This window comes from Plasmodium gallinaceum (genome assembly GCF_900005855.1).
Source record: "Plasmodium gallinaceum strain 8A genome assembly, contig: PGAL8A_v1_98, whole genome shotgun sequence".
NCBI lineage: Eukaryota > Apicomplexa > Aconoidasida > Haemosporida > Plasmodiidae > Plasmodium > Plasmodium gallinaceum.
The window spans coordinates 34,846-49,932 of record NW_021628265.1 but is presented as its reverse complement, the minus strand read 5'-3'; the positions used below and the strand labels follow the sequence as shown (position 1 = coordinate 49,932).

The 15,087-nt window shown below is 16.2% G+C and overlaps 1 protein-coding gene across 1 annotated transcript, besides 1 other annotated feature; it reads left to right on the top strand.

The window, feature by feature from the left end:
* Positions 1-4,677: 4,677 nt before the first annotated feature.
* Positions 4,678-5,211: a repeat region.
* Positions 5,212-13,305: 8,094 nt separating this feature from the next.
* Positions 13,306-14,045, top strand: PGAL8A_00329400 (Plasmodium exported protein, unknown function; the record flags this gene model as incomplete). Its single annotated transcript, XM_028672321.1, has 2 exons — positions 13,306-13,341; positions 13,464-14,045. The coding sequence occupies 2 exons, from the start codon at positions 13,306-13,308 to the stop codon at positions 14,043-14,045; spliced, it is 618 nt and encodes a 205-aa protein (XP_028528885.1).
* Positions 14,046-15,087: the final 1,042 nt, after the last annotated feature.

Sequence of the window (15,087 nt, the reverse complement as noted above, 5' to 3'; positions counted from 1 at the left end):
TTAAATTACATTATATTATTTTTTTTTTTTCTAAAACTATTGTAATACACGGATTATTATGACTTTTAAATTTAGATTTAATAGAAATAAAATTGTTGTACTCCAAAATTAACTTAAAAAAAAATATAATAGAATATTAAAATATTTTTTACATTTATTTATTTAATTTATTATTATTTTAAGATTTTAATTTCATTACCAATTTAATTTATTTTTATTTCTGTAATTTTTACTTTTAATTATATTGTTGTAAAAACTGTTGTTTTTTATACTTTTCCTTTTAATTTTTTATTGTACTTTTTTTAATATTTTCGATTTTTATCAGTAATTTATGAACTATTCTGTAGTATATTTTTTTTTCATGAAATTTCAATATGAACAATTTAAAAAAGAAAATAAGGAAAATTCATTTTCATTTTATTATATTAATTAAAATAATTAAGTAAATATTAAAAAAAATTTAATTTATAATTAACTTTTTTTTAAAAATTATTACATAAATTTTTTTTTTTTTTTTTTGTTTTTTATTGTTATGAAATACATAATTTTTACATAATTTTAAACACATTGATTTAATTAAAAACAAATCTTGATTTTTTTTTAAAATTTATTGGATATTAAAAAGAAATAAATAAAAAAAATTGAAAAAAATAAAATAAAAATAATTTTTCTCTATTAAATGATATAATATTAATCTAATTAGTTATATAAAAGTGTAATTACTGAATTTATTATCTTTCAATTTATAAAATTTATAATTATTTTAATCTTATATAAATTATTCCACTTCGTAATATAAGTGTATAAATAACTTTTGCAAATTTTTTTTTATATTTTGTTCAGGCATAGTTATATGAGTTAAAATAATTTTACTCATAGTTTTTAATAATTTTTATATAATTTTTTGAGCATGCATTATTAAGAAAATTTATATTAAAAAAAGAAGAAATTAATAATTGTAGTATATATAATATTATAAATATTATTATTATTTGAAAAAATATAAAAAATTATTGGAGTATGTTATAGCTGAAATAAGAATAACAATGCAAAAATTTAAGTGATTAAATTGAGTATATTTCTATGATTATTTAATTGATTTTAGCTTTATTTTAATAAAGATATATAATAATTTTATGTTAATGTAGTTATATAATAATAATACTATGAAATAAAATTCATATATGAAGATTCCTCTTTATGTATAAATAAACATTTAGTATTATAAATTAACAACATAATTTTGAATAAGAAGTAATTAAAATAACAATAATATATTATATAATAGTTTATTGTTTTAGACATGATTTGTAGAGTTAGTAATTTTAAAATTATCATGATTAAAAAATTATGATGTCTACTATAATTAAAATAATTACGAAAACACTAATATGTGATTATTTTGTTAATAGTAAATTATGTTATAATATATATATTAGTGAAAATTGTTAATGTGAAATTAAAAAAAATAGTGCATTATGTAGGAATATAAGCTTCTTTTCTACTAAAATAAATATACATATACATTTAATTGGAATAAGATATTTTTTCAACGGGAAAAAATAAAATATTAATGCCACATATATATTTAGTCACAATATAATACATGTGAATATACTTTTATTGTAATTAAATATATAGTATAAGAGAACTATAAAAGTAAATGTTATTTTTTTTTTTTTTTTTTATTTATTAGTAAGTATTCTTTCTATAATATACATATATATATATTATTACATTATGACAAATAAGAGTAATAGAATGTTTGTATGTGATTTAAAATAAGCAAGATTTATAATAATTCTCTAATTCCAAATAAGATATTCTTATTTACATAATTTTCTTTTTAGTTAATTTTTATCTTGAATAATAGTGTATCTGCGATTTTTAAGGTTTAAGCTGTAAATATAAATGAAAGAACGAATTATTATATTTTTATATATAATGTTATTTTATATTATTTTAACTCACTTCCTAATTTTTCTCAATGTTATATATTTTTAATTATTAACAAACTTTATTACAATAAAAAAAAAAAATGGGATATTTAATGCATATTAATATTTCGTATAATAATAGGATATATAATATTTAACAATGGATTTCTATAAAATTTGAAATATTTTATGCAGTGATATACATTATTTATTTCATTTTTATTTAATTATCATAATCATAATGACTAACATTATTTTCATTTAGATATTTTATTACATTATACAAAATTTTATAGATGTAACTTTAAAGAATAAGCGTAATTTTTCAAATAATGCAAAAATACTTCAAAATGATCAATTTTCCTCTGATAAAAATCAGTAGTTTAAAATAAAAATGATAATTTTTAATATTTTGATTATCTACATTATTTATACACAGAGTTTTTAAAATTATAATGCCCATTTATGAATAATTTTATATTTAAATTACTTGCATATATTTTTTAAACAAGTGATAATTAATTCAATTTTTTTCTTTTTAAGGTAAATTTACATTTATAAATAAAAAAAAAAAAAAAAAATATGAAATTATTAGTTGGAAAAATTTGAAGTTGTGGAATATTAATTAAAACATTATTATAATTTTTCAAAAGTTGTTTTATTAAAAAAAATTGTAAAATAATTAACTCATGATGTTAATATAATAATATAAATGTACAAAAAATTGCCATATATTTTCTAATTTTTTTTTTTTTTTTTTTTGCTGTTCTTGTTAAAATTCGTAGGCTGTTTTCTTAAAAACATTAAATGAAGTGAATTTAATTAACTAATTTATTTTTATTCAGCTATTTAATGATTCTTATTGACAATTTTAAAAACAACTGAGAAGAATAAAAATTATCTTTCATATATTTTAGTTCTTACATTAATATATACGAAAATTTTAAGTTATATGCAAAAGAATTCTCTACTAGGAGAATTAATTATTTATACATACAGAAATAATATTTAAATTTAAATAAATAAATTATAAAAAATTCCTTTTTGTATTTAGTTATATAAAGAAAGAAACATAATTCTATTGCGTTAATATAGATAATTGGCTTAACATGCATCTTTGTTTTCATCTAATAAAAATTTAATTTTTTATATTTCAAATTAATTTCATATATTTACTTTTTTTTTTTTTTTCTAATTAAGTTAATATTTTCATTTAAGGAGAACAATAAAAGATGATTATTTAATTTACCTATGTAATAATATACATTCTTTATGTATTTTAATATGTATATACCTTTATGTTAACATTATATATAAAAATAAATAATTTATTTAAAAATTTTTTTTTTTCTTTGTTACTAAAAATAAATATTAATAACACAGCATGAAAAGTTCAATAATAAGTAAAATAGATAAGAATGAATTTATGTTTTTTAATCATTGCTCATTTATTTAAATTTAATAGAGTGCACGTTATTTTGAATATTTTTAAATGAAAAATTTTAAACATTATAAAAGTGTACACACGTTTAATTTTTTTTACTTTTAAGTATTTTTGCAACTTTTAATAATAAAGATAAATAATAATATATTTTTTCATTGGATGATTTATTAATTGCTCGTTTAACAACTTTACTAAGTTTTTTAGCAGTAAAATATCCTATTAACCTTTTTGATATTTCCTATAATAGTAGTAAATTTTTATAAAGAGTTTTCTGTACATGTAAGAAATTTAATGATACATACTGAGATATGTTTGAAGATATATAAAACAATATTTTGTTTATACAGAAAAATTATGAAATATTTTACCAAAAAATATATATCTTCTGAAATATAATGGAGATATTTTTTAAACGTGTGCATAATAATAATAAAAAACAAATGAAAATTTTTTTTTTTTTTTAAATTATTTTAAATGTGGGTGAGGATAATTTTTTTATGTTTTATATGTATATGTCTTTTAGCAAAAACTATTGAGAAAAGTGATTAAAACTATGAAATATAAATACATATTTTCATTTTATTATAAATAGATACTTATATAAAGGGAATATAATTATATAAACATGTATATCTATTTATTCTATGGTAAGTAGATAATTATATAGATGAAATATAATTTCCACATTAAGTGTGCTTTTTATAAGTAAAACAAATAGAGATCTCTCGATATGCTCTTTATTAATTTCACTATACAAAGTACTATGAAAGTCAATGAAAAGCCAATTAATAAATAAAATATTTAGTGAAACATTATCTAATGCATTAGTTTTTGATATATTTTTGTTTTTATTAGGTTTAAACTTTCTTCTGAGAACTATTTGACAAACTAAACATTTTCTAATATATTCTTAAATATCTCTTCTAATATTAAGTTACTAAAAATGTTTTTGAATTTTCTTTAGCGCTGTTGTTTACTCCATAAAGTCGGACAAATTTACTATTATGAAACAAATATATTTTGTGATATCTATATTTTTCTTATATGTATAACCTTCCTCTTCTATAGTGAACTGATAAATAATTGTTCCATACTTGGTTAATAAAAGGCTTTATTAAACTTTTTGGTAATAAAAAAGACTAGCTATATGAAGAATACATAGTTAGCCATGCACACACAAGAAAAAAAAAGAAAAAAAAAAAATTTTATTAATTTTTTTTTTTGTTTTCTTTTTGTAAATTAAAATACTTAAAAAAAATATATTTATTTTTTTTGAAAAGAATTAATGGTGGGGGGAAAATTGGTAAAATAAAAATTAAGAAAAATATTTGTTACCAATAAGAATGAGATTTTAAACATACAAAGGATATTTACATACGAAAGAGTTTAATTTACATAGTATTTATATTTTTAAATTGTAAGAGAAAATTTTATACATGTAACAATAAAATTTTCACGTAATTAATATTCATATAATTTATTTGCATTTTTACTAATTGTTTATGTTTGTTAATTCAACAGCAGTATATTTAAATTGCTGAACATAACTCATGACAAAGAAACAAGTAATTTATATTTAATTAATAATCAATATTCGATAAGGATTTAAATTTTTAATAAAAATAAGGATTTTTATTAAAGTAAGTAAATGTCTTTTAAATATAAAGAATTATGAATGGAGTAGATTACATAATTAAGGATTACTCGTTCAAAGCATTTAAAAATTTATATAAATACATTAAAAATCGTAGAGGCAGCTCTACATGCCCTTTATTAATTTGTTTGTTCAATACTCTAACAAAGTCACCGAATACCCAGTCAATAAAACAACACTGCATGCTTTAGTATATTATCATTATCTTTTCTTCCTACACATCTATAATTTCTTAACAATATGGTATAACATATAAATGATTTTTTAGTATAAAATAATTTAATTATTGTTTTATAAGTAAATTTTTACCTATTTATAACAATTATTTCTAAATTAACAAATATAAGTAAAAATTAAAAGACAATTTTAAATTATATAAACTTCTTTTTAACAATGAAATTTTTTTTCTCGAAAATATATATTTTTCTTTATTAAAAATTCTTAACAAAAAATTTCCCCCCTAAAGAATTAATTAAAAAAAATAAAAAGAAAACAACAAATTTTAGTTTTTTTTTTTTTTTTTTAATTATCAATTTTGCTGGTTTGATCAATAAATAGTATTATAGATCTATTTTTAGTAATATGAGTAATTAATAAATATTTAAAGTTTTACTTGTTCTTATAAGATATATTAATAAAACAAGCATATTAAAATGAGTACACTAAAAAATCCATATTTCGTCGCACATTTTGATAGGTATGTGATAATTTTTTTTATTTTATTTTAATTCTTTTCTCTTTTTTTTTTTAAAAATAATTAATTACTTTTGGTATATTGCAAGACATAATATGCAGCGAAGCTACATAATGTTGTTTATAATATTAATAATATAGTATATATGTTGACTGAAATTTAAAATAAATAATGATATTGAAATTAAGTGATAAATTATTAAAAATTATATAAATTTAGTAAAATTTATTTTAAAAAAATAAATTATGGATTAATTTAATTAATATAATAAGTAAATTATTTTTTATAAGAATTAATATTATAATAAATAAATTAAATAAATATCTCTCTATATGTTCTTTATCATCTATTCAACGCACTATAAAAGTCTTTGATTTGTTAATAAATTAATAGCTAATTTATATTTTTCTGTAGAATTTACTAATCATCATTTCAAACAGGTTAATAATATCTTTTATTAGTCATTTAAACGTATATCCCACTTGAGAATACTTATATATATTTTTTTTTAAGAAATATATTCATTATTGTTAAAATTTTAGGTGTTGAAAATTTTTTTGATATTTTTTTTAATATAGATTCTTTTTTTCTTTAAAAAAATTAAAAAGAAAAATGTAATTTTCCAAAATTTTTTAGTTTAAATAGAAAAATGTTACGTATTCTATAAAACTGTAATATTTGATAAATTACAATTTTATTTGTGATATTTTAATTGTTATTAAATGGGAATATATATTGTCTTAATAGTTTATTTTTAATTATATAAACTTCTTTTTTTAATAATTAAAATTTAAAAGAATAATAAGATATCTACAGTTAAAAATATCTTTTTTTTTAATAAATTTTAAAAATTTTCTAAAATAAAGCAATTATTTCATATTAAGCAGTTTAATCATATAGAATAATAATTAATAGAAAACATTATAAATCTTTTCAAGAGTAGTAATTAACGGCTGTATGAAAAATATAAAGGTAGCAATTCACAATAATTAGCTTAAAAGAAAAAAAAAAAAAATGTTATTTTTCTTTATAATTTTTTTTAAGTTATTTTATTATTTTAACATTAATTTTCTTTTTAAATAATTTTATTTTTTTATAAAAATACCTAGTAGAGAATTTTTTGTCAAAATTTTTTACTATTAGGGAAACTTTTATATTTTCAAGTATAAAATTTTTTCATTTAAAATAAGTTAATTCAATTTGCATTTGTTTTTTAATATTTGCTTATTTTTTCTAATTTAAAATCAGTGGATATAAAATGTTAAAAATTTATTCATAGAATTATAATTAAAATATTTTGTACTTAATAGCCACTAATTAATGAGAATTTGCATTTTCAATAAAAATAAAGGATTTTTTATTTAAGTGAATAAATTCCTCTTAAAATAACAAATGTTCAATAATTTAAACTATAAAGTCCACCAATTTATATAGTCAATATAATTATTTATAGGAATCAAATGCATACGTAAAATTATACATTCTCTTTATTAAATTGTCTATTCATTACTCTATAAATATATAAGTTAACAAATAAAGTAATAAACAAAAAAATAAACAAAAAGAACATAGAATATTCTCTTCTAGTTTTAATTGCTGATAAGACTGTATTAATTTTTAAAATGAATGAACTTAATAATTTTCACAATTGAGAACTTATTTGCTTTAATAAAAATAATCTTTATTCTTTTTAAAACTAAATCCTCTAAAATTACTGATTATATGTAAAATAACCTTTTAAAATAAAGTAAAAAATTTATGTCAAATCTATTAACAGTCCCTTAAAAATGCATAAAAATTAAATATCAACAAAAACAAAATACTTTTTTTTTTTTAACTCAAAATATAACTTTCAATTATATAACATTAATTTTATTAACAAAAATAAAATTTTCCATGTGCAAGATTCAATTAAAAATAAGGAGTAATTTTTCCACTATTAATAATAAAATTTAAAAAATAGATTAAATCTTATAAAAAAATATTTAATAAAAGCAACGCATAAAAATAAAAGAAATGAATTTTTTTTTTTTTTTTTAGAAAAAAAACATGGATAACTTTTTACTTTACATATAAATTACTATTATTTCATCAAGGATAATGTCTTTTATTAATAATAAAGAAAAAAATATAGAAATCCAACTTAAAAAAAAAAGTAAGCTAATATATATTTTTTTTTGTATAATATCAAAATGTGAATCATTTAATTTTTAAAAATAACATACGATATTTCGTAATAAAAATTAGTGAAAAATATTATCAAAAAAAAAGAAAAAGAAAAAATTTAGATAAAAATTAAATTATCTTATATAGCATAATTATAAAAAGAATATATAGTTATATATAATAAGTGTTTTTATAATAAATAAGTTGAGAATTCTGTACCTTCTTTTTATTAATATAACTCTTTAAAATACTAAAGAAGCATTTGAATTTCAATAAATAAATCAAGCATTTCATAATATGTTGTTATATGATATATAAATACTGCACGTTAAAATTTACATATTTTAAATAGCTGAAGTTTTAGATTTGACATAAAAACATTTACTATTTTAGTTAAAAGAGTAAATGTTTTTCCATAACATTTTTATCAAAATATTTGTTTAAAATTTTATAAAAGTGATTTAATAGTAAATTAATAATATTATCTTGTATATATTATTTTTTATTATTATTTATTTTTTTTTTTTATATGAAATAAAGTTTATAAATATAGAACTCAAATTATTATAACTTTAATTATTATTATGGAATTTTATTAATAGGTTTATCTCATTATTATATTATTTTCTATTCTGATAGATTACCTCAAAATTGATATAAAAGTTAATTATATTATACTATTTATTGTTTTAATAATACATTTTTTTTATATTATTTCACATTAATTTTTTTTACTTAAATTATTATTGTCATTATTAGGATTATTATTATTATTATTAAATTTACAATTATTATAATTGAGATACAGTTTTATGATTATTTTATTTTATTTTTTTTTTATTATTGTAGTTATTATAATTATTGTTTTCGTCACATTTAGTTAAATAAATGGAAAAGTAATTTATTAATTGCTGGTTCAATGACTTAGGTAGTATTTAACAAACAAATTAATAAAGAGTATGTGGAAAAAACTCTATTATAAAATAATTTATTACATAAATTGTTTTTATTTTATAACTTGTATTAAATATAAACTCTTTTATTTATTAACTTAATCTACACACTAAACAATAAATGTAGTACTTCATATTACATTTTCTAAATTTGAAAAAAAAACATACACACCATGATTTTCACATCAAAAAAAAAAAAAAAAAATAGTATCATTGCATAAATAAAAGATAATTTTTTTTTTATAAAGTCATATTCTTATAAAAAAAAATATATGAAATATCTATTTTTTTGTAGATATATTTAGTTTACACAAAAAAAAAATTTTTTTTTAGTGAATACATTAGATCTACTCATTTTCCTGTATAACTATCATGTATCAATAAAAATATATTTAAATATTATTTAAAGCATGTTAATAATAGCATTTGTAGACTAAAAGCTTCTTCCTTTTATTTCTATGTTTTAATCATAACTTACAGTAATATATTAATGTACAAAATTATAATATCGTTTAATTATTTTATAATTGAATTTTTAATATTAATTTAGGATTATAAAATTATTATTTAGTTACTATAAGTTTTTAGTTACATTTCATTATCATAATAATTAAACTTGTTACAATGTGTTTTTTAATAGCTTTGTAGAAAAACCTTAAGTATATCTATATATTTTATATTATGCTCATATTAATATTTTTTATTTTTTAAAGTTTTTAATATTTAAAATATACTGGTATTATGAAAGCAGTTTTATGTTTAGACTAATTTATAGACTTCAAAATATATGAAATTTATTTTTTTTTATTAAAAATATAATTTAACATTCTTATATATTATTCTCTAAATATAGAAAGAATAAATGAATAGTGAACAATGAAAAAATGTTTAAAATGTTCTTGAAAAAATTAAAAATATAGAAAAAAATAATGTAAATAAGCAAAGATAGTAGAAAAGAGGAAATATAAAGAGAAATTTATATCATAGAAGAAGAAATGGGCAAAAGACAAATAGAATAAAGTGATATGATATTTTTATTTGCTGATGAAATGGGAGAATAAAGAAAATAAATATATAAATTATGAAAAGGATGGCGAAAAGATTTTCATGAATATATATACATCTTAGAAAAATAAAAAAAGTGCCTTAAAATACATTTAAAAAGAAATATATTCTAAGAGAATATGAACAAATAAAAGAAAAAAAAGTATATAAAAGAAAAATTTATTAAAAATATATAAGGAAAGGTAAAGGAAAAAGAAATATTCATAAAAAAAATAAATAAATAACATAAAAAAAGAAAAAAAGAAAAAACAAAAAAAATTAAAACATAAAATAAGCAAATCTAGAGATGTATAAAAGTAACAATATAATGGTAATAAAGAAGAATTTAAAGTAACTGCTTACGTTGGAGGTACATGTTATAGTGATGAGTGCAAAAAAGAGAGATTATAATTAAGGAAAGATGCTTTTTTTGAAATCAGACTAACAAATAAGATAAAAAAATATTATAAAGACTCAATAAATAAACTTAAGAGAGATGGTAAATATATAGTAATATCTTCGTATTTATATTTTTAATAAGATGGCTTACAAAGTTGTTTAAGGCTTTTTTTTCCATGTAGAGTATTAGAAGAAAATAAGTTCATTAAATGCATAAACTAAAGAGTATAAATCTCAAAATACCTGCACTGAATTATATTCATTAATATAATTTATACATAGGGAAGATAATAATTTATATGTAATATGGTTATTAACTAAATGAAGATAAATAATAAAATTGATATTTAGTAATAAATAAATGAAAAACTATATAAGAATAATAAATAAATTTATTTTAATATAAAATAAATTATGTTTTAAATTATTTAGTGTAGTTAATAAAGAATTAATTATAATTTTTAAAATCATTAATATATAATAAATTAAATGGGTAGAGATTTTTTCTACATACTACTTATTAATTTGATTGTTAAAAAAATTACAGAAATGTTTTATTACCATTTAATAAATTAAGATAGGAAGAAATATAAAATTAGAAGAAAAAAAAAGTGTTGCAAAAATGATGAATGTGTAGGAATAAAAATAGGTCTAATATAAATAAAAATGAAATTTTAAAAATTGAAGAAAAAATACATTTAAGAAAAATAGAAAAACAAAAAATAATAAAAAGAGATAATAAAAAAAAACTTTTATTTTAGATACATTAAAAATGATATATAAAATATAGAAAAAGTTATCTTAAAAGATTATTACATAGCATTATAAAGAAGAACATACAAAAGAAGGAAATAAAATCGTGAAAAATAAAAGAAAAAACTATAGAAAATATGGAGAGTAATGAATATTAAAGTTGAACATAAACCAATGAGGGATACAAAAAAAATGAATTTGAAGTATAGTATGTGAATAGAGATATAATGAATAGGAAATGTAAAAGAATAATTAGTTTCTTAAAACATCAATATCAAAAAAAAAAAAAAAAAAGAAGAATTATTATATGAACAAGAAATGTCAAATAAGAAACTAATTTAAGTAAAAAAAATAAAGATATAAGAATATTATAATAAATAAAAAAAAATAGTGAACTTGAAAAAAGGGTAAAGTTTTTAAGAGTTGAATTGAAAAAATAAAAAATAAATTATATAAAATGAAATAGAAATATCAAAGATGAAAGATAATATGTAAAATTAAATAAGAAACCTGCAATTAAAAGGTAAAAAAAGCTATAAAAAAGAAACAATTAAAAGAAGCTTTATAATCATCATATTCAAAAATCTAAAATTAAAAAATAAATGGTTATAAAGATGATTTAAATAATTTTGGTATATCTTTATTAAAAGATTTTGTATATTATATACTGTGTGTTATGTTATACTTTAAAAAAAATAAATGGGAATAAAGATAAAAATAAAAATGAAATGGATATAAATTATGATCCTGTAAACTAACCATATAAAAATTATATTTGAAAAAAAATTTATTAATGCAATTTCATAGATAGAAAACAAATTTTGTTAATTATATACAATGAAGAAATTATTTATATAAAATTTTTTTTAAAAAATAATGTTTTATAAAATATATGCTTACTATGTTATTTAAATAAAATATATAAATTTAAAAAAAAGTATTTATAAACTTAATAAATATTAATTTAAATAATTGGAGTAATAAAAAAGTGCGAATGAAAGATAAAAGTAAAAATAATAAAAATAAAAAGGAAAATTTTATATTTTCTTATAATATTTATTTTTCTTTATTGTAAAATAAATAAAAAAAAAAATTAGCTGTTATCTCTTTTTTAATTTTTTAATTTGAACTTTGAACGTTATTAATTTAATTTTATTACATTGTATATAATTATTATTTTTTTTTTTTTTTTTTTTCTAATGTAATTTACACACTTTTTCGTGTAATTTATATATTTATGATAATTTTCTATTTTCATTTTTTTATAATTTTTCATAAATAAAACTCGATTAAAAAAATATGTATATGTGTTGAAATAACTAAAGTATGACTCAAAAATGATAATTTAATACATTAAAAAATTAGAATAATGAAAAATAAAATAAATTTCATAAGGAGTAATTGAGTATTTTAATATAGGAAAATATTATAAAAAAAAATTTAATAAAAATATTGTTAAAAAATATTTATAAAAGATAGTTAAAATAAAATTCTCAAAATGTACTAATAATTCAAAGTGTAAAAAATTTTGACTATTTAGAGAAAAAAACTATATCAACATAATAAAATTACGATTTAATCTTTTTTTTTCCAATAAATTTTTTTAAATAAAAAACTTACCACATTTTTTATGTTTTATATAATTGTAATGAAAAAATATTAAGAAATATGTGAAAAGTTTGATTATATTTATTTCATTAAAAAAAAAAAAAGGTGAAATAATCGGAAAAAATTTTTAATATATATATATATAAATAAGGTTTTAATTAAAAAATGTAATCCATTCAGTATTGAACTTTTTTTGCTAAAACACGTTATTCAAAGGAGGCCCACTTATTAATGTTCATTGTTAAAGGCTAGCAATTTTAGCTATGCATTTAATTTTATTGAGTTTTTAATAAAACAAAATTTAAATGAAAATTTTATGAAATTATTTGTACCTTTAGATCTACATAATATTTTATTATAATTTTTACATATTGTTATATTTTTTCTAGATAAGAAATGTTTATAATAATTATAAATACGAGTGTAAACATAAAAACAAATTAAAAATTCAATTTAAGAATTAGACTGATTTTAATAATATAGCATTTACACATCAGATCTCATAGTGTACGAAAAAGCAATTTATTTAAAAATTGCTTATGATGTTATAGTACAATTATAAAGGATTATGCTATTTATTGAGAATTAAAAACGAAGAGCAAAAAAAAAAAAAACAAAATTAAATAATATCTATGTTATCTATAATTTAAAAAATGTTATTTCTTGTACTTTTATATATTTTGTTACAAGTAATATGAAATTTACATTAAGCAATATAATTATTTCTTTTACTTTCATGATATTTATTTCAAATAAAATTTTATTAATTTAAAAGAATATATTAAGTATTTAATTTTTAATTATACTTTAGTGTGTTTCAAAATTAAGAAATGAATTACCCGTAAAATTGCAACATGATAATTTCCATTCAAGAACTTTAATAGAATATGAACACTCAGAAATAAATAATTCTAAAAATGAAGAATATTCTATAATTATAGATAGAGAATGGAAGAAGGAATATAATGAAAATAGAAGATGTCTATATGAAATTGATAAGAAATTATTTTGGAATTGGAAAAAGATATGTATTATGAATAATATACATTATAAATGGGAAACTGAAAGATGGAACACTTGGAGGGAACTAAGAAACAAAATGATTCTAAAAAGAGAAGAAAAAAATGAAAGAGATTTAACAAAGTTTAAAAATAAAAATCCTAATTCCAATAAAATCGATCTTTTTATTAGAAAAAATAAAAATTCGTTCAAACGATTTTGTAAACATATAATAAAAGAATGGAAGATTTTCTTGGAAAAGGCTTTAAAAGATTGGAATGAATACAAGAAACAAAATGCTACTCATGGTCAACAGAAAAAAAGTGATAAAATATTCAAAAAATATCTAAAAAAGTATAAAACACAAATTCAAAAAATAAAAAAGGAAAATTAAAAAAATGTAGAGAAATACGAACTTTAAGAATTAAAAAGCCGCAAAAATAAAAGATTAATGATAGAGAACAAAAAATTTAGGAGAATATAAGAAAATTATAAAGAATTACAATTATGATTAATATAAAAAAAAAATTTTGTAAAACAGAATAATGGAGTAATTCGAGCTCTACCTATTAAAAAAAAAAAAAGAAGATGAAAAAGGCACTTTAAGTAATAAATATACAAATATATGTAATTGAAACTTATTAAAAGAAAAAAGAACATTTATAAATATATTGATATTTTATAAGTCTGTTTTATAGAATTACCTCGTTTATTTTTTTTTGCATATATAAATATGAATAATTCTTTTTTATAGAATATTTATAGTAAAATTTTTAATATTTTATCAATTTTTTTGGTTTTTTTTTTTTTTTGTTATTTTATTTAATGTTACTTTAATATTGTAAAAAAAGTATTTTTTTTTGAATATATTTATATTTTGAATATGTTATGTAAGAAAAAAAATAAATAACAAAATAATACTTAATTTTTTTTAATATAAGAATTATGCTTTTCATTGTATATATGCATAATTTTTTATAATTTATACATATGAAATTATAAGTTTAATTATTCTATTAATTCATATATTTGATAAATTTAAAATATATGCCTAAGTAGATATGAATTACAATTTTTATGAATCATAAGAAAATTTGTATTTTAACTTTTATTTGAATTTTTCATTTTAAGAAAACATTTCTAATTTGAATCATAATTTTAACAAATTCTTTATTATATTAAATCCTACATTGTAATATTTCTTTTTTTTTTTTGTTCATGTACTTTATTAGAAAATATATTTAAAATAAATTTTCTTTTAAATAAAAAAAAAAAATTTCTTAAAACATAAAAATAATTTGTAACGCATAGAAATATTTTTCAAATTAAGTTAAATAATTCTTATTCCTAATATTAAATTTTTTTTTTTTTTTAATATTATTCCTTCATATTTTTAGTTAATTTATTTTTTATATATATAAATAAATAATTTTTCC